Source organism: Nomascus leucogenys, chromosome 14 (assembly GCF_006542625.1).
Source record: "Nomascus leucogenys isolate Asia chromosome 14, Asia_NLE_v1, whole genome shotgun sequence".
NCBI classification, from domain to species: Eukaryota; Metazoa; Chordata; class Mammalia; order Primates; family Hylobatidae; genus Nomascus; species Nomascus leucogenys.
This window is the reverse complement of record NC_044394.1, coordinates 25,857,248-25,875,279: the sequence shown is the minus strand read 5'-3', so window position 1 is coordinate 25,875,279 and position 18,032 is coordinate 25,857,248. Positions and strand designations below refer to the sequence as shown.

Genomic DNA, 18,032 nt, shown 5'->3' with positions numbered 1-18,032 from the left:
TAAATAATAGTGGGATTATTTTAGAAATTAATTTTGTTTCTTGAACTATTATGTAAATGAGAGAGTTGAATCTTATGGATCATAACTTCAGTAGGGCTACTCAGAAATAGGTAAAATATACCTAGTTTTATTTTTAATGTTTTACCCTTTGAGGTCCATATGTCTAATTCCTAGTGTTTTTTTAATAAATAAAAATTGTTAGCATAAAATTCTATTATAGAATGTAAATTCTTCATTGGATATGCAATAAGAAAGTAAATTACTCAATCCTTCCAGTTTATCTGTATATAATATAGTTGAAAAAATTGGGGACCTTTTATTATACAATTTATTTTGAAACTTACTTTCTTCCACCCATTTTATAATATAGTCATATGGTACTTAATGACGGGGATACATTGTGAGAAATGCATCACGAGGTGACTTCATTGTACAAAGTTACACAAACCTAGGTGGTATAACCTGTTGCTGCTTGACTCCAAGCCTGTACAGCATCTTACTGTACTTAATTCTGTGGGCATTTGTAACACTTTGTAAGTATTTGTGTATCTAAACATATCTAACTGTAGAAAAAATAATGTAAAAAACCTGCAAAAAAGATAAAATAGGGTATTGCCTGTATAGGATGGTTACCAAGAATGGAGCTTGCGGGACTGGAAGTTGCTCTGGTTGAGTTGGTGAGTGAGCACTGAGCAGATGTGAAGGCCTAGGATATGACTCTACACTACTGTAGACTTTGTAAGCACTGTACACTTAGGCTACACAAATTATTTAAAATTTTTTTTCTTCAGTATTAAATTAACCTTAGCTTACTCTAACTTTTAATTTTATACACAAAGTTTTTTAACGTTTTGACTCTTAAAGTAACATTTAAAACAAAAACACATATGACTGTACAAAAGTATTTTTTCTTTATATCCTTATTCTGTAAGCTTTTTTCTTTTCTTTTCTTTTTTCTTTTTTTTTTTTTTACTTTTTAGTAATACACATGGAGCTGTCATCTCCCATACTGACAGTGCCTTTTTTTAAAAAAAACTAGAAAGAGTATCCTTTAAAGATAAAAAGTACAGTAAATACATAAACCAGCAACAGTCATTTATTAAGTATTATATACTGTATATACATGCTATACTTTTATATGACTGGCAGTGCAGTAGATTTGTTTACGTCAGCATCACCACAAACCTGTGAGTAATGCATTGCTCTATGACATGGTGGCCACAGTGACATTAGGTCATAGGAATCGTTCAGGTCAATTTTAATCTTATGGGACCACTGTTGTATATTTGGTCCATCCTTTGGTCTGCCATTGGCCAAATCATTATGCAGTACATGACTGTCTGTTACTTCACTTTTCATCTATTGAATCTTCAATAGTATCAGCCAGGAGACTTACAGTTTGGCTTGGGGATAATTCTTTTGTTGTTCGTCCTTTTGGTAACCTATTTTCCTGATATTATCTCATTATAAAGGGCATACTGGGAAACCTTTCCTGAGTGCTTCAATACACACTATGGAAATTAAAAAGTGGGAAGGCAAAGACCTCGAGTAGGATAATACATCACTAAATCAGTGTTACACTTGTGTACTTGGTGTTACTCATTATCTTTTCAGTTATTTGTTGCTTGTTTATAAACTCAGGGAATTTGAATTTATAAATTCAGCATCATATTTCATTCTAGTTATGCTTTGTAGTATTCTATAAAACTGATTGTATCTAATTCTTTGTAATTCCTATGGGAACCAATTTAGGTTTTCAACTGAGTCTACCTTTTAGAAATGAGAAAAGATGACAATTTTTTTAATGTACTATTTTTATTGCTTGACTTTAGGTCCATTGCAAAAGAACTTGCAGACTGGCTTATTAGCAACAATGTGGTGGAGCATATATTTGGACCAAATTTACATATTGAGGTTTGTGTATGATTACATGACTTCTCTGTTCTATTGATAGAGAATAATATTTTTAAAAATTAATATTAAGTTTTTCTTTTCCAGATTATCAAACAGTGCCAAGTGATTTTGAATTTTTTGGCAGCAGAAGGGCGGCTGAGTACTCAACATATTGACTGTATTTGGGCTGCAGCACAGGTAATATTAACAGCTTACATTTATTGAGTGCTTTGCTTATCATATGTTCTAAGTGCTTCTCTGTGAGGTAAATTCTATTATCCTGTTTTATAGCTAAGGAGATCAAGACTTGGACAAGCTGGGACTGAAATCTGGCTTCCAAGTCCATGTCTTACTATGTTACTGGTAGAATGGAAGGAAATCAGAGTCAGTCAGTTGGAGCTTCTTCATGAAACCATCCTGGTTTAATAAAGAGACATTTTCCTGTTTTTCTCATTTATACAGTCTACCCTTCTATCCTGAATTATTGTATTGGTATGTTTCTTGTCTGTTGTACTGTTTTGTTTTTTTTTTTAATTTTTTCAGTAGGCATATATCCACATGATTCAAAATTCTAAAAGTAAATATAAAAAATATATTACATGTTTTTCCTTTCTGCCCCATCTCTCAGGCATGCAGTTCTTATCCTTTCAGGTATATCAGATTTTTTTGTATAAATAGCGAACTGTATACATTTTTCTTCCTCTTTCTTTTTCACAAATGTAGCATACCAACTAGACGTGGCTTTGGCCTTTTTTTTTTTTCCTTAATTTGTTCTGGAGATTTCTCATCAATATATGAAGTGCTTTTTGTCTTCTTGTAAGACTGTATAGTGTTTAATTCTTTTTTCCCCTAGTCTTTTTTTTTTTTTTTTTTTTTTTTTTGAGGCGGAGTCTTGCTTTGTAGCCCAGGCTGGAATGCCATGGCGCAGTCTTGGCTTACTGCAACCTCCGCCTCCCTGGTTCAAGTGATTCTCCTTCCTCAGCCTCCTGAATAGCTAGGACTACAGGTACGTGCCACCACGCCCAACTAATTTTTGTATTTTTAGTAGAGATAGGGTTTCACCATGTTGGTCAGGCTGGTCTCGAACTCCTGACCTCGTGATCCACCCACTTTAGCCTCCCAATGCACTGGGATTACAGGCATGAGCCACCACTCTCGGCCTCCCGAGTCTTTTCTGTTACAAACAATGCTGTAATTAACTTCTAACATGTTCATTTCATCCTTGTGTAAAACTTTTGTGTAGCTATGATAAATTCTTACTTACAAGTAGAATTACTAGGTTAAAGAATATGTGTGGTTTGCTTGTGGTAGATACTGATATGGCAGTTTCACTTTCCCCTTAATTTCTTCAGCACATTAAATTTCATATCTTTGCCAACCTGATGGGTGAAAAGTGATACCATGGGTATTTTAAATTTGCATTTCTTTTATTACGAGTGAGTTTGCAAATCTTGTGTTTAAGAGCCATTTTGTTGCTTTTTCTGGAATTGTTCATATTTTTTGCTATTTATCAATTGTTTTTCTTATTTTTTAATTTGTAGGAGCTCTTTATGTGTCACTGAAGTTGATCTTTTGTTTGTGATTACAACTTATTACTGTATCCTGGTTTGATGCCTTTTGCTTTGCTTAAGGTGGTTTTTACTGTTCAGTTTCATATTTGTGGTTGTAGTTTTTATGGTCTGTGGATTTCGTATCTTGGTTTGAAATGCCTTCTCCATTCACAACATTATAAGAGAATTCTCCTTTAGTTTCTTCCTATGCATTTTCTATTGCAATTATATATCTTAATCTTTGATCCAGCTGGGATTTATGTTGGCTTAAAGTGTTATGTATGTGTCCAACTTTCCTCCCTTTTTTGTTGTGCAGTTTTTCCAATTCCATTTGTTTACTAACTCTTCTTTCTGACTTGAGATACCAATTTTGTCTTGACTGGATCATTTTTTGAACTCTCTAGACTGACCTATTTGTGTGTATAATTATGATCTATACCAGGGATTGGTAAACTTATAGTCTGTGGGCCAGCTATCTGTTTTTGGAAATTTTTGCTACACAGACATGCCCATTCTTCTTTTTTTTTTGAGGTGGAGTCTTGCTGTGTCGCCCAGGCTGGAGTGCAGTGGCGCGATCTTGGCTCACTGCAACCTCCGCCTCCCATGTTCAAGGGATCCTCCTGCCTCAGCCTCCTGAGTAGCTGGGATTACAGGCACGTGCCACCACGCCCAGCTAATTTTTGTATTTTTAGTAGAGACGGGGTTTCACCATGTTGGCCAGGATGATCTCAATCTCTTAACCTCATAATCCTTCCGCCTTGGCCTCCCAAAGTGCTTGTATTACAGGCGTGAGCCAGTATGCCCGGCCTGACGTGCCCATTCTTTTACATATTGTCCATGGTGGCTTCCACAGCACAACAACAGAGTTCAGTAATCATAACAGAGACCCTGTCACCCATAATCCTAAAATATTTACTTTCCGTTCCTTTAAGAACATGTTCATTGAGTTTATACTAATTTTTTTCTTTATTTTTACTTGCATCTTTGTAATATTTTTAAATGCCTGAGACGACTAGTCCTTCCTCATTATTGTTATAACTTTTCTGTCTTATTTCTTCATATGAATTTTAGCATTGACGTAAAATATTTTCATTGTGTTAATGATGATTAATTTGAGAGCTGAAGTTCCGTCTTCCTGTCCAAAGTATGATACTCTTTTTCTTTTTTCTTTTGCATTATTCACAGTCTCAGTTATTTGTATATAGATTTTTATTTCGTGCTATGCTTAATCTAAGGAATTTGTTTTTTATTGCTATTATAAATTGTGATTTCTTCAATTATATTTCTTCCGTTATGTTGCTATTTCTTTTATTATATTTAGTGATGGAGATATAGAGATATATATAAAATTAAAATATTTTTCATTAGTAATGATTGTGTGCCTTGAGCCTTCACTGAATTCTTAGGTTGGTTGTGGTAGATTTTCAGTGTATTTTCTTTGACTTCCCGTGTCTAACATTGTGTGCTTGTTTGTTTGAGATGGAGTCTCCAGCCCTCACCTAGGCTGGAGCGCGGTGGTGTAATTAGCTCATTGCAGCCTTGAACTTCTGGGCTCAAGTGAGCCTTTCAAGTAGCTGAAACTACAGACACAAGCCACCAGCTGGCAAATTGTGTGTGTGTGTGTGTGTGTGTGTGTGCGCGCGCGTGTGTGCTCATGCTTCTAAACATATTTAAATTATTGTCTTATAAGATGTTGCATACTGCTAGCATGTGAAGTCATAACTATACTTGAGTTAGTGTGGCCACTGCAGTAACTCTTTCTATATTACGTTTCATAATTTGAATCTTATTCCTTCTTGCCCTTTCAGGAACTGTTACTAGGAGGGATTATTTCTTCTTCTATTACATATTCATATATCTTGTCTGTACTGGATTTTTTATGTTGTGGATCTCTTCATATGCCTTTGCTGTTTGTTCTGTTGCCAAGGCTAGAGTATGGTGGTGGAGTCCTGACTTGCTGCAGCTTCTGCCTCCTGGGCTCAAGTTATTGTCCCACCTCAGCCTCCTAAGTAGCTGGGACTACAGATGCACACCACCATGCCTGGCTAATTTTTGTGTTTTTTGCAGAGACGAGGCTTCGCCTTGTTGCCCAGACTGGTCTCGAACTCCTGAGCTCAAGCGATCCTCCTGCCTTGCACTCCCAAAGTGCAGGGATTATAGCTGTGAGCCACCACACCCGGCCAGATTCATATTTCTAAGAGACAACTAGATAAATGTTGTATATACTTTGGAGTTTCATATACTTTTCTAATAGTGCTGTCTCTCAAATGGAACTCTTGTCTGGCAACTTCTCGGGGAATACTATTGGAGGCATAACTACTTGTACTTTTCTCATTTGTCTCATCAAGCTTTCATTTCAGGTTGTAGGACTCTAAATGAGAAAATGTACAGCCGTACCAGTATCTGTATTTACATGCAATTACTTTATGTAGTTTTCTCCCCCAGGGAAGATCTCTGGTGGATGGGTTACCTATATGTTGGCTGCCTCTGTTTTTCTGAGTGACGGATGGCTGACAGAAAGAATCATACTTTGTAGAAAACTTCATTTAAGTCCTGTCTCCATCTCCATGTCTTCCTTCTGTCCATCAAATCTGTTACTCTGAGCCCAGAATCTTTCTCAGTTATATTGGGAAGATCGTCTCACCTACCTCCTCTGTAGCTTTCTTACAACTTACTCTGAGCTACAATTTTCTTTACCTATTACATTTTAAAAAGGTATTCCCTGTCTGGGCATGGTGGCTCACGCCTGTAATCCCAGCACTTTGGGGGGCCAGTGTGGGCAGATCACAAAGTCAGCAGTTCAAGACCAGCCTGACCAACATGATGAAACCCTATCTCTATTAAAAATACAAAAATTAGCCAGGCATGGCGGCACATGCCTGTAATCCCAGCTACTCAGGAGCCTGAGGCAGAGGTTGCAGTGAGCTGAGATCACGCCATTGTACCCCAGCCTGGGCAACAGAGTGAGACTCTGTCTCAAAGAAATATATAAATAAATAAATAAATAGGTATTCCCAGTCATTTTAAGCTTTCAGAAATGTGTAAGTTTTGTGTCTGAGGGGAACTTTAATTTTCTTTGTGGATTTGTTCTTTTTATTATAAAGTACAGTAATTTTCTTCTCTAGAGGATGATGAAATTCAACAATTTTCTCCTACTTTCTCATTTTCCACCTCCCAGTTTTTAATGTTACTTGTATTTTATCAAGTATTATAACATTTAGATTATATACTATAACAGTAATTCCCACAGTTGCTTAGTATTATCCTATATTTAGGTATGTGACTGACAAATCCTTTTTCCTCAACTCCTGTTTTTCTCATTCCTTTCTTCCTTACTTCAGAATTAATTGTATTTATTCTTCTTATGGATTTCACAGAGTAGGCTTTTGTTTTTCCTGAAGAGAAGTTTGTGGATGTTATATTCTGGAGTTGTACACACTTGAAATGTCTCTTTTTATTCTTGAAGAAGAGTTTGAGTGAATGTTCTCCTCATTTCCTGCTGGCAAGATTTTTCTGTCATGTGGTTTGTCTTTTTTTAAAGTGTTCATTGATCCCATGAGGGTTTTTATGTTCTGTTTTGTTCTGAGTTTTTGAAGGCATATATACCTACATACCTACATATATACACACACACACACACACATATTTATAAATAAACACACGTGTGTGTGTGTGTGTGTGTGTGTATGTATATATGTATTTTGAAATGGAGTCTTGCTATGTTGGCCAGGCTGGAGTGCAGTGGGGCAATCTCAGCTCACTGCAACCTCTCCCTCCCTGGTTCAAGCAATTCTCCTGCCTCAGCCTCCTGAGTAGCTGGGATTACAGGCACGCACCTCCATGCCTGGCTAATTTTTGTAGTTTTAGTAAGAGACGGGGTTTCACCATGTTGGTCAGGCTGATCTCAAACTCGTAACCTTGTGATCTGCCTGCCTTGATCTCCCAAATTGCTGGGATTATAGGCATGAGCCACCATGCCTGGCCTATTTATTTATTTACTTATATTTTTTAATTATTTTTTTGAGACAGAGTCTTGCTCTGTTGCCCAGGCTGGGGCGTAGTGGTGCGATCTTGGCTCACTGCCATCTCTGTCTCCCAAGTTCAAGCAGTACTTGTACCTCATTCTCCCGAGTAGCTGGGATTACAGACGTGCACCACCACATCGTCTAATTTTTGTATTTTTAATAGCGACGGGGTTTCATCATGTCAACTAGGCTGGTCTCAAACTCCTGACCTCAAGTGATCTGCCTGCCTCGACCTCCCAAAGTGCTGGGGTAATAGACACGAGCCACTGCGCCTGGCCTTGTTTGAAGGCTTTTAATATATATGTACTTTTTCTTGTATTTTCCTTTTATTTTATATTGTCGTAAAATAGATACAACATAAAATTTACCATTTTCACCATTTATATGTGTACGAGTTAGTGGGATTTAAGATATTCATGATGTTGTGTAACTGTCACCACTATCTGTACGCAAAACATTTTCATCATCACCGGTAACAACTTTGTACCTATAAAATACTAAATCTTAATTTCCTTCCTCCTTTCAGCCCCTGGTTTCTTCTATTTTACACTCCTTTTTTGGAGACAGCGTCTTGCTGTGTCACTCGTGCTGGACGCAGCAGTGCGATTACAGCTCACTGCTGCAGCCTCAAAACTCCTGGGCTAAAGTGACCCTCCGGCCTCAGACTCCTGAGTAGCTGGGACTAAAGCACGCCTACCTAATTTTTGTATTTTTTGTAGAGATGGTGTCTTGTTGTATTGCTCAGGCGGGTCTCCAGTGTTTGGGCTCAAGCCATTCACCTGCCTCGGTCTCCCAAAGTGCAGGGATTGTAGGTGTGAGCCACCACACTCAGCCGTTTCACATTCTGTTGTCTTCTGTCTCCATGAGTTTGCCTATTCTAGGTAACTCGTGTAAGTGGAATCATAACATTTGTCCTTCTCTGTGTGTCTTACTTTACTAACATAATGTTTCCAAAGTTATTATTTTATAGGTACAAATTTGTTATTGGTGATGATGAAAATGTTTTCTGTACAGACAGTGGTGATAGTCTATGTCATAGCATACGTTAAAATTTCATTCCTTTTATGATTAATATTCCACTGTATGTATATACTGCATTTTATTCATCCATCAGTGGACATTTGGGTTGTTTCCACCTTTTGGATATTATGAGTAACGCTGCCGTGAACATGGGCTTACAAATATCTGTTCAATTTCCTGCTTTCAGTTATTTTGTATATATAGTCATGCGTTGTATAACCATGTTTCAGTCAACAACACACCACATACATATACAACAGTGGTCCCATAAGATTATAATGGAGCTTATTATAATTCGTATCACCTGTTGACATTGTACTAGCTGTCCTAGTATAGTGCAACAAATTACTTTTTCTGTGTTATTTACCACTGAGTTACAGTTGCCTACAGTATTCAGTACAGTAACATGCTGTACAGGAGCAGTAAACTATAGCTTATAGCCTAGGTGTATAGTAGACTCTACCAATCTTTCATGTAAGTATACTGTGATGTTCACAAGAGGGCATTTCTCAGAACGTATCCCTGTCCTTAAGCCACACAGGACCGTGTACCTAGGAGTAGGATGTCTGGATCACATGGTAATTCTGTGTTAAACTTTTTGAGAAGGCACCAAATTGTTTTGCACAGCAGCTGCACCATTTTACATTCTTACCAGTGATACCAGAAGGTTCTGGTTTCTCCACATCCTTGCCAATACTTGTTACTTCCCCTTTGAAAAAAAAATTCAGCTATCCTAGTAGGTGTGAATTTGTATCTCATTGTGGTTTTTATTTGCATTTTCCTGATGATTAATTATATTGAACATGCTTTCCTGTGCTCATTGGCTATTTGCATGTTTGCTTTGGAGAAATGTCTGTTCATGTCTTTTGCCCACTTTTGATTGGGTTTTGTTTGGTTTTCTTTTGAGTTTTACAAAAAATATGCTGGATGTTAATTTTTTAAATCATGTATATAATTTGCATATAATTTCTCTAAGTCTGTTTTTCTTTTTAAATTGAGATATAATAGGCAAATATTGAAATACTATACAAATACAAAAATTATGTATTTAAGGTGCACAACTTGATGTTTTAATGTGCATAGTGAGAAATAATCATTACAGTCAAGCTAATTCACATATCTATTACCTCACATAGTTACCATTTTCTTTCAAGTATGCAATACAGTATTGTTAACTATAGTAATGTTGCTGTACATGAGATCTCCGGAATTTACTCATTTTGGAGAACTTAAACTTTATACCCTTTTACTGATGTCAACTTATTTCTCACTCCTCCTGTACTCCCTGCTTCTTTGACTACTTTAAATTCATCATGTAAGTGAGACTATGCAGCATTTATCTTTCTTTGTCTGGTTTATTTCATCTAGCCTAATGTTTTCTAGGGTCAGTCATGTTGTCAAAAATGGAAGGATTTCCTCCTTTTTAAAAGCTGCATAATATCCCTATGTGTGTATGTATACGTACACCACATTTTGTTTATTCATCTGTGGAAAGATGTTTAGTTTTTTTTCCATATCTTGGCTCTTGGGAATAATACTGCAGTGAATGTGAAGTGAAGATATCTCTGAGTTAGTGATTTCATTTCCTTTGGATATATATCCAAAGTGGGATTGTGGATCGTAACTTAAGATAGTTCTGTTTAATTTTTTGAGGAACGACCATATTGCTTTCAAAAATGACTGTACCAGTTTTCATTCCCACCAACAGTGTATAAGGATTCCCATTTCTCCACATTTCTTGCTAACATTTATCTTTTGTCCTTTTGATAACAGTTGTTACAATGTAGGTGTGAGGTATGCTTTTGATTTGTGTTTCTCTGATGATTAGTAATATTGAGCAGCTTTTATACCTGTTGGCTATTTGTATGTCTTTTTTTGAGAAATGTCTATTTTCTTTGCCCTACATAGGGTAATTTATTTATTTATTATTATTATTTTTTTTTGCTATCGAGTTGTATGAGTTTCTTAAATATTCTGGATATTAACCCCTAATCAAATACATGGTTTGTAAATATTTTCTTCCATTTTGTAGGTTGCCTTTTCACTCTGTTGATTGTTTCCTTTGCTGTGCAGAAGCTTGTTGGTTTGATGAAATCTCAATTGTATATTTTAGCTTATGTTGCCTATGCTAATAGTTCCTGTCAAAAAAATTATTTCCTAGACCATTGTCAAGAAGCTTTTTAACCTGTGTCACCTTCTAGTAGTTTTACAATTTCAGATCTTAAATGTACTTTGGAGTTTTTAATCCATTTTGAGTTGATTTTTGTATGTGGTATAAGATAAGGATCCAGTTTCATTCTGTATGTGGATATCAGGTTTTCCCATCACCTTTTGTTGAAGAGACTGTCCTTTCCCTATCATATGTTCTTGGCATCCTTCTGGAAGATCAGTTGATTGTAGATGCATGGATTTGTTTCTGGGATTTTTATTCGTTCTATGGGTCCATATGTCTGTTTTTATGCCAGTACCATATATAATATATATTTTTAATGGACAGGGTCTTGCTCTGTTGTCCAGGTTGGAGTGCAGTGGTTCAGTCACAGCTCATTGCAGCCTCGACTTCCTGCACTGAGGTGATCTTCCTGCCTCAGCCTCTCAAAATAGCTAGGACTACAAGAGCATGCCACCATGCCCAGCTAACTTTTAATTTTTTGAAATTGTTTTGTAGAGACTGGGTCTTGCTGTGTTGCCCAGGCAGGTCTCAAACTCCTGGCCTCAAGCAATCCTCCTTCCTCAGCCTCCCAGAATGTTGAGATTACATGTGTGAGCCACTGCCCCTGGCTCATATTGTTTTGATTACTGTAGTCATGTAATGTATTTTGGAATTAAAAAGTGTGATACCTCAAGCTCTATTCTTACTCAAGATTGTTTTTTGCTATTTGAGGCTTTTTGTGGTTCTGTATGAATTTTAGGACTGTTTTTTCTATTTCCGTAAGGAATGCCATTGAGGCCGGGTGTGGTGGCACACGCCTATTAATCCCAGCACTTTGGGGAGGCCAAGGAGCTAACTTCTGATAGCTTGAGCTCAGAAGTTCGAGACTAGCCTGAGCAACATGCTGAAACCCTGTCTCTGCCAAAAATACAAAAAAACTAGTTGGACGTGGTGGTATGTCCCTGTAGTTGCAGCTACTTGGGAGGCTGAGGTGGAGGATTGCTTGAGCCCAGGACGTCGAGGCTGCAGTGAGCTGAGATTGCACCACTGTACTCCAGCTTGGCTGACAAAGTGAGGCCCTGTCTCAAAACAAAAGACTGCCATTGAGATTTTGATAGGGATTGCGTTGACTCTGTAGATTTTGGGTGGCATGGACTTTTAATGGTATTTTTCCTTCAATGCATGAATATGGAATGTCTTTTTATTTATCTGTTTCTTCTTTAATTTCCTTCAGTGTTTTATAATTTTCAGTGTACAAGTCTTTTACTTCTTTGGCTAAGTTTATTTCTACATATTGTAAAATACTTTTGTTGCTGTGGTAAATGGGACTGTTTTCTTAATTGCCTTTTCAGATCGCCTGCTTCTACTTAGAAATGCCACTGATTTTTGTGTATTAACTTGGATCCAGCAGCTCTACTGTATTCATTTATTAGTTCTAACAGTTTTTTGTTGTTGTGGAGTTGTAACATTTTTCTACATATGTATGATCATTTGTAAAAAGATAATTTTTCTTTCCTGTTTTCTATTTGGAGTCCTTTGATTCCTTAAGTCCTCTCACTTGGAATTTCAGTATTAAATTGAGTAAGAGTGTTAATACTGGGGCATCCTTGCCTGTCCGGGATCTTAGAGGAAAAGCTTTCAGTTTTTCCCTATTATTTGTGTGCTTTATATATGAAAAAAAGCTGGCCAGGCATCCCAGCATTTTGGGAAGCTGAGGCGGGTGGATCGCGAGGTCAGGAGTTCAAGACCAGCCTGGCCAACATAGTGAAACCCCATCTCTACTAAAAATACAAAAATTAGCCTGGTGTGGTGGTGGGTGCCTATAGTCCCAGCTACTTGGGAGGCTGAGACAGGAGAATTGCTTGAACCTGGGAGGCAGAGGTTGCAGTGAGCAGAGATCACGCCACTGCACTTCAGGCTGGGTGACAGAGTGAGACTCTGTCTCAAAAACAAAACAAAACAAAAAACAAAACAACTGTGGGCTTTTCATATATGGCCTCTCTTATGTTGAGGTAAGTTCCTTCTATGCCTGTTCTTTTGAGCATTTTTATCATGAATGGTGTTGAATTTTGTCAGATGCTTTATTTTTTGCCGTGTGATCTATGGTTTATTTTCATTCTTTTAGTGTCCTTTGATGCACAAAAGTTTTTAATTTTGATGAAGTCTAACATATCTTTGTTGTTGTTGTTGACCATTTTTGGCGTCATACCCATGAAATAATTTTCAAATCCAATGTCATGAAGATTACAATCCTTATCTTTTTCTTCTAAGGGTTTTTAAAAAGATGTTTCTTTTAAGTTTAAGTATTTGATGTGTTTTGAGTTGTTATATGTGGTGTAAGGTAAAGATTAAACTTTATTCTTTTTACATGTAAATATTCAGTTTTCCTAACACCATTTGTTGAAAAAACTGTCCTTTCCCCCATTAAATGGTCTTGGCAACCTTGGTTGAAAGTCAGTTGACTTTTTCATATGAAGGTTTATCTTTGGGATCTGCATTCTTCTCCACTGGCCTACATGTGTGTCCTTATGTCAGTACCTTACTATTTAATTACTACTGTTGCTTTTTGTTTTTTCTTTTTTTTCTTTTTGCAAGTTTCAAGTCATCTTTTTAGACTGTTTTGGCTATTTAGAGTCCCTTGCAATTCTGTATGAATTTGAAGATCAGCTTTTCCAGTTTTGTAAAAAAGGATAGGTATTGCATTGACTCTGTGGATCACTTTGGAGGCAATATTAATATCTTAACAATATAAGACTTCCTACCCATTAACATGAATGTCTTTCTCTTTATTTAGACTTTTAATTTATTTTAGCAATGTTTTGTAGTTTTCAGTATATAAAACTTTACCCTCTTTGGTTAGATTTGTTCCTAAGTATTCTTTTACATGCTACTGAAAATTCTGTTACTTTCTTAATTTTCTTTTCAGATTGTTCATTTCTAGTGTATAGAAATATAGCTGATTTTTGCATTTTGATTTTGTTCCTTGCAACTTGGTGAATTTGCTTCTTAGCTTAGTAGTTCTCCTGTGAATTCTTTAGGATTTTCTATATATATGATTATGTCATTTGCAATTAGAGATAGTTTTACATCTTCCTTTCTCATTTGGATGCCTTTGATTTTTTTGTCTCATAGCTCTGGCTAGTAGTTCATTACAGTTTTGAGTAGCAGTGGTAAATATGGGCATCCTCGTCTTGTTCTGATCTTAGGGGGAAATATGTTATTCATCATTGAGTATGGTATTGCCTGTGGGTTTTTTGATAAGTACCCTTTATCATGTTGAGGATTTTTTTTCTCTTTTAGTTTTCTGCGAATTTTTATCATGAAAGGAATCTTCCAGGTGGTCTAATTTTCTCGTGTATAATTATAATATCTCATAATTTTTCTAATAAGTTTAGTATGAATGCTCTCATTTTCATTGAAGGTTTTAATTCCTTGTCTTTTTTTTCCCCATAGTCTAGCTAAAGGGTTGTCATTTATAAAATCCTTTAACAAACTGTCTTTTGGTTTTGTTAGTTTTCTCTATTAACATTCTTATTTATTTATTTTAGGCGGAATCTCGCTCTGTCTTGCCCAGGCTGGAGTGCCGTGGTGCGATCTTGGTTCACTGCAGCCTCCGCCTCCCAGGTTCAAGTGATTCTCCTGTCTCAGCCTCCTGAGTAGCTGGGACTACAGGCATGTGCCAACCACACCCAGCAAATTTTTTTTGTATTTTTAGTAGAGACGGGATTTCGCCATGTTGGCCAGGCTGTTCTTAAACTTATGACCTCATGTGATCCACCTGCCTTGGCCTCTCAAAGTGCTGGGATTACAGACGTGAGCCACCACACCCGGCCCATTCTTACATTCATTCATTCATTCATTTATTTATTTATTTATTTATTTATTTATTTATTTATTTATTTTTTTGAAACGGAGTCTTGCTCTGTCGCCCAGGCTGGAGTGCAGTGGCGCAATCTCGGCTCACTGCAAGCTCCGCCTCCCGGGTTCACGCCGTTCTCCTGCCTCAGCCTCTCTGAGTAGCTGGGACTACAGGTGCCCGCCACCACGCCCGGCTAATTTTTTTTTTGTATTTTTAGTAGAGATGGGGTTTCATCGTGGTCTCGATCTCCTGACCTCGTGATCCGCCCGCCTCGGCCTCCCAAAGTGCTGGGATTACAAGCGTGAGCCACCGTGCCCGGCCTCTTACTGTTTTTTAAAGAGAGAATTTCTTGCTCTCTTGCCCAAGTTGGAGTGCAGTGCTGTAATCTTAACTTTCTGGGCTCAGGCAGTCCTTCTGCTTTAGCCTCTCATGTAGCTAGGACTACAGGCTTGTGCCGCCACTCCTGGCTAATTTTTAAATATTTTTTGTAGAGAAAGGATTTCACTGTGTTGCTCAGGTTGGTATTGAACTTCTGATGTAAAGCAGTCTTTCCTCCTGGCCTCTCAAAGTGAGAGTATTACCACAGGCGTGAACTGCATCTGACCAGCTTTCTGTACTATTTTCATATTGTTTATTTTATTTATCTCTAATCATTTTCTTCCTTCTACTAGCTTTAGGTTTAATTGTTTCTCTTGTAGTTCCTTCCCTAAGTTGTAAAGTTTGGTTGTTGAATTGAGATTTTTTTTTTAATTCACATTTACATTTGTAAACGTAAGTTTTCATGTATAAATAAAATTTTCCTCTGAACATTGTTCTTTCTGCATTCTATTTTTTGTTGTATTTTATCTGTAAATATTTTCTAATTTCCCTTGTGATTCCATTTTTGATCCTTTGGCTGTTTGAATGTGTTAATTTCTACATATTTGTGAGTTGTCCAGTTTTCCTTCTGGTACTGATTTTCAGCTTCTTCCTGCTGTGGATAGAGAAACATTTTAGTATGATTATCTGTATTTTAATATCTGTTGAGACTTGTGGTCTAGCATCCAGTCTCTCTTGGAACATGTCCCACATGTACTTGAGAAAAATGTGTTTTCTGCTGCCGTTGGAGTGTTCTGTATATGCCTCCTAGGTCTATTTGGCTTATTGTGTTGTTCAGATTCTCTGTTTCCTTGTTTATGGTTATTCTCTTTATTGAAAATTGGATATTGAAGTCTCCAACTATTATTGTGGAACTTTTTATTTCTCTATTTTCTTCCAGTCTTAATAATGTTTATGGTCATATCTTCTTGGTATTTTGAATCTTTTGTTACTAAAGTTTTTCTTCATCTTTAGTAAACTTATGAAAACATTTTAAACTGTGGTTTGAAAAAAATGCAGTTTATCCCCTTTAATCATTTTTAAGTGTCATTTTAGTTCACTAGTGTTAAGTCTATTCGCATTGTGTAATAGATCTCTAGAACTTATTTATATTGCAAAACTGAAACTCTATACCCATTGAACAACAACTCTCCTCATTTCCCCCTCTCATCAACCTTGGGTAACCTCTATTCTACTTTCTGTTTCCATGATTTTGAGTACTCTAGGTTTCAGATATAAGTGGAGTCATTAAATATTTGTCCTTTTGTGACTGGCTTATTTCACTCAGCCTAATCTCTTCAACATTCATCTGTGTTGTGGCATGTGTCAGCATTTTCTTCCTTTTTAAGGATGAATAGTATTGCTGTGTGTGTGTGTGTGTGTGTGCGTGCGTGCATGAGCGTGTGTGTGTGTGTGTGCGCGCGCGCGCGTGCATGAGCGCTTTCACCCAGGCTGGAGTGCTGTGGCACAATTATGGCTCACTGCAACCTTGACCTTCCAGGATTAAGCCATCCTCCCACTTCAGCCTCTGAAGTAGCTGGGACTATGGACACATGCCCACCATGCCTGACTAAGTTTTGTATTTTTTAGTAGAGACAGGGTTTTGCCATGTTGACCTGGCTGGTCTTGATTTCCTGGGCTCAAGTGATCTACCTGCCTTGGCCTCCCAAAGTGCTGGGATTACAGGCATGAGCCACTGTGCCTGGCCTGTAGCACTTTTTTTTTTTTTTTTTTTTTTTTTAATTCATTCATCTGTTGATAGACATTTGGGCTGCTTTTACATCCTGGCTGTTAGGAATAACGCTGTAGTGATCATGGGAGTACAGATACCTCTTTGAGATCTTGCTTTGAATTCTTTTAGACATATACCTAGGAGTCAGATTGCTGGATTAAATGGTAATTCCGTTTGTTTTTTCTGGTAATCTTTTAAAAATTTAAATTGTATCTTATTTGATATTCGTATAGCCAACCCAGCTAGCTTTTGCTTGCTATTTGCATGGAATATCTTTTTCTGTCCTTTCACATTAAACCTTTTTGTGTCTTTGGATATAAAGCAAACCTCTTATAGACAATTGGATCAAGTTTTATTTTATTTTTTATTTTTATTTTTTTTTGAGACGGAGTCTTGCTCTGTCGCCCAGGCTGGAGTGCAGTGGAGCAGTCTCGGCTCACTGCAAGCTCCGCCTCCCGGGTTCACGCCATTCTCCTGCCTCAGCCTCTCCGAGTAGCTGGGACTACAGGCGCCCGCCACCACGCCCGGCTAATTTTTTGTATTTTTTTTTAGTAGAGACGGGGTTTCACCGTGGTCTCGATCTCCTGACCTGGTGATCCGCCCGCCTCGGCCTCCCAGAGTGCTGGGATTAGAAGCGTGAGCCACCGCGCCCGGCCTGGATCAAGTTTTTAAAAAATATCAATTCTGTCTTTTTCTTTTGATTGGAGAGTTAAACCATTTACATTTAAAATAATTACTCATAAAGAGGTACAAACTTGTGTTATTTTGCCTTTTCTTTTCTCTATGTCTTATACTGTTTTTCTGCCTCATTTCTTCCATTACTGCCTTTTTTGTATGTTTAGTTGTTTTGCTGGTGTGTGTGTGTTTGTTGTTGTTGTTTTTGTAGTGAAACAGTTTGATTTCCTTTTAATTTTCTTCTGTATTTAATGTGGAGATTACATTTAGCATCCTAAAGGTATAACAGTCTAATTTCAATTTATACCAGCTTAACTTCAAGGCCATGTAAAAACTCTGCTCCTAATAACTCCATCGCTCCATTTTTATTACTGCTGTCACAAATTGCAACTTGGTATATTGTGTGCTTAGTAAGGCAGGTTAATAATTATTCTTTGTATTTGTTTTTTAAATCGTGGAAAATAAAAAGTGGAGATATAAACTAAAATTTCAATATTATCTGTAATAATTGCCTATGTATTTATCAGAGATCTTTCTTATTTATTTCATTTCAACTGGAAGGACTCTTTTTCGCATTTGTCTCGTTTTTTTTCTCTTTGCAAGACAATTCATATTTATTCATCTTGTATCCTACTCAAAGATCAAATTAAATCATTCCATTATTCCCCAGAACTTTTGAAGACATGAAAAGGGGTCATTCCAACAATTACTAATGCCTATTCGTGCTGGGTTTCATGCTGGTCACTGAGAACACAGGGATAGTTCATTG

The 18,032-nt window shown here is 37.1% G+C and overlaps 1 protein-coding gene across 3 annotated transcripts in view; it reads left to right on the top strand.

The window, feature by feature from the left end:
• USP34 (ubiquitin specific peptidase 34) overlaps nucleotides 1-18,032 on the top strand; it is a 288,791-nt gene that overhangs the window by 101,854 nt on the left and 168,905 nt on the right. For all 3 annotated transcript variants that reach the window (XM_030827871.1, XM_030827873.1, XM_030827872.1), the window contains exons 9-10: nucleotides 1,833-1,914; nucleotides 1,999-2,091. In XM_030827871.1, coding sequence (XP_030683731.1) covers nucleotides 1,833-1,914; nucleotides 1,999-2,091 — 175 coding nt within the window. The remainder of the gene's footprint in view (nucleotides 1-1,832; nucleotides 1,915-1,998; nucleotides 2,092-18,032) is intronic.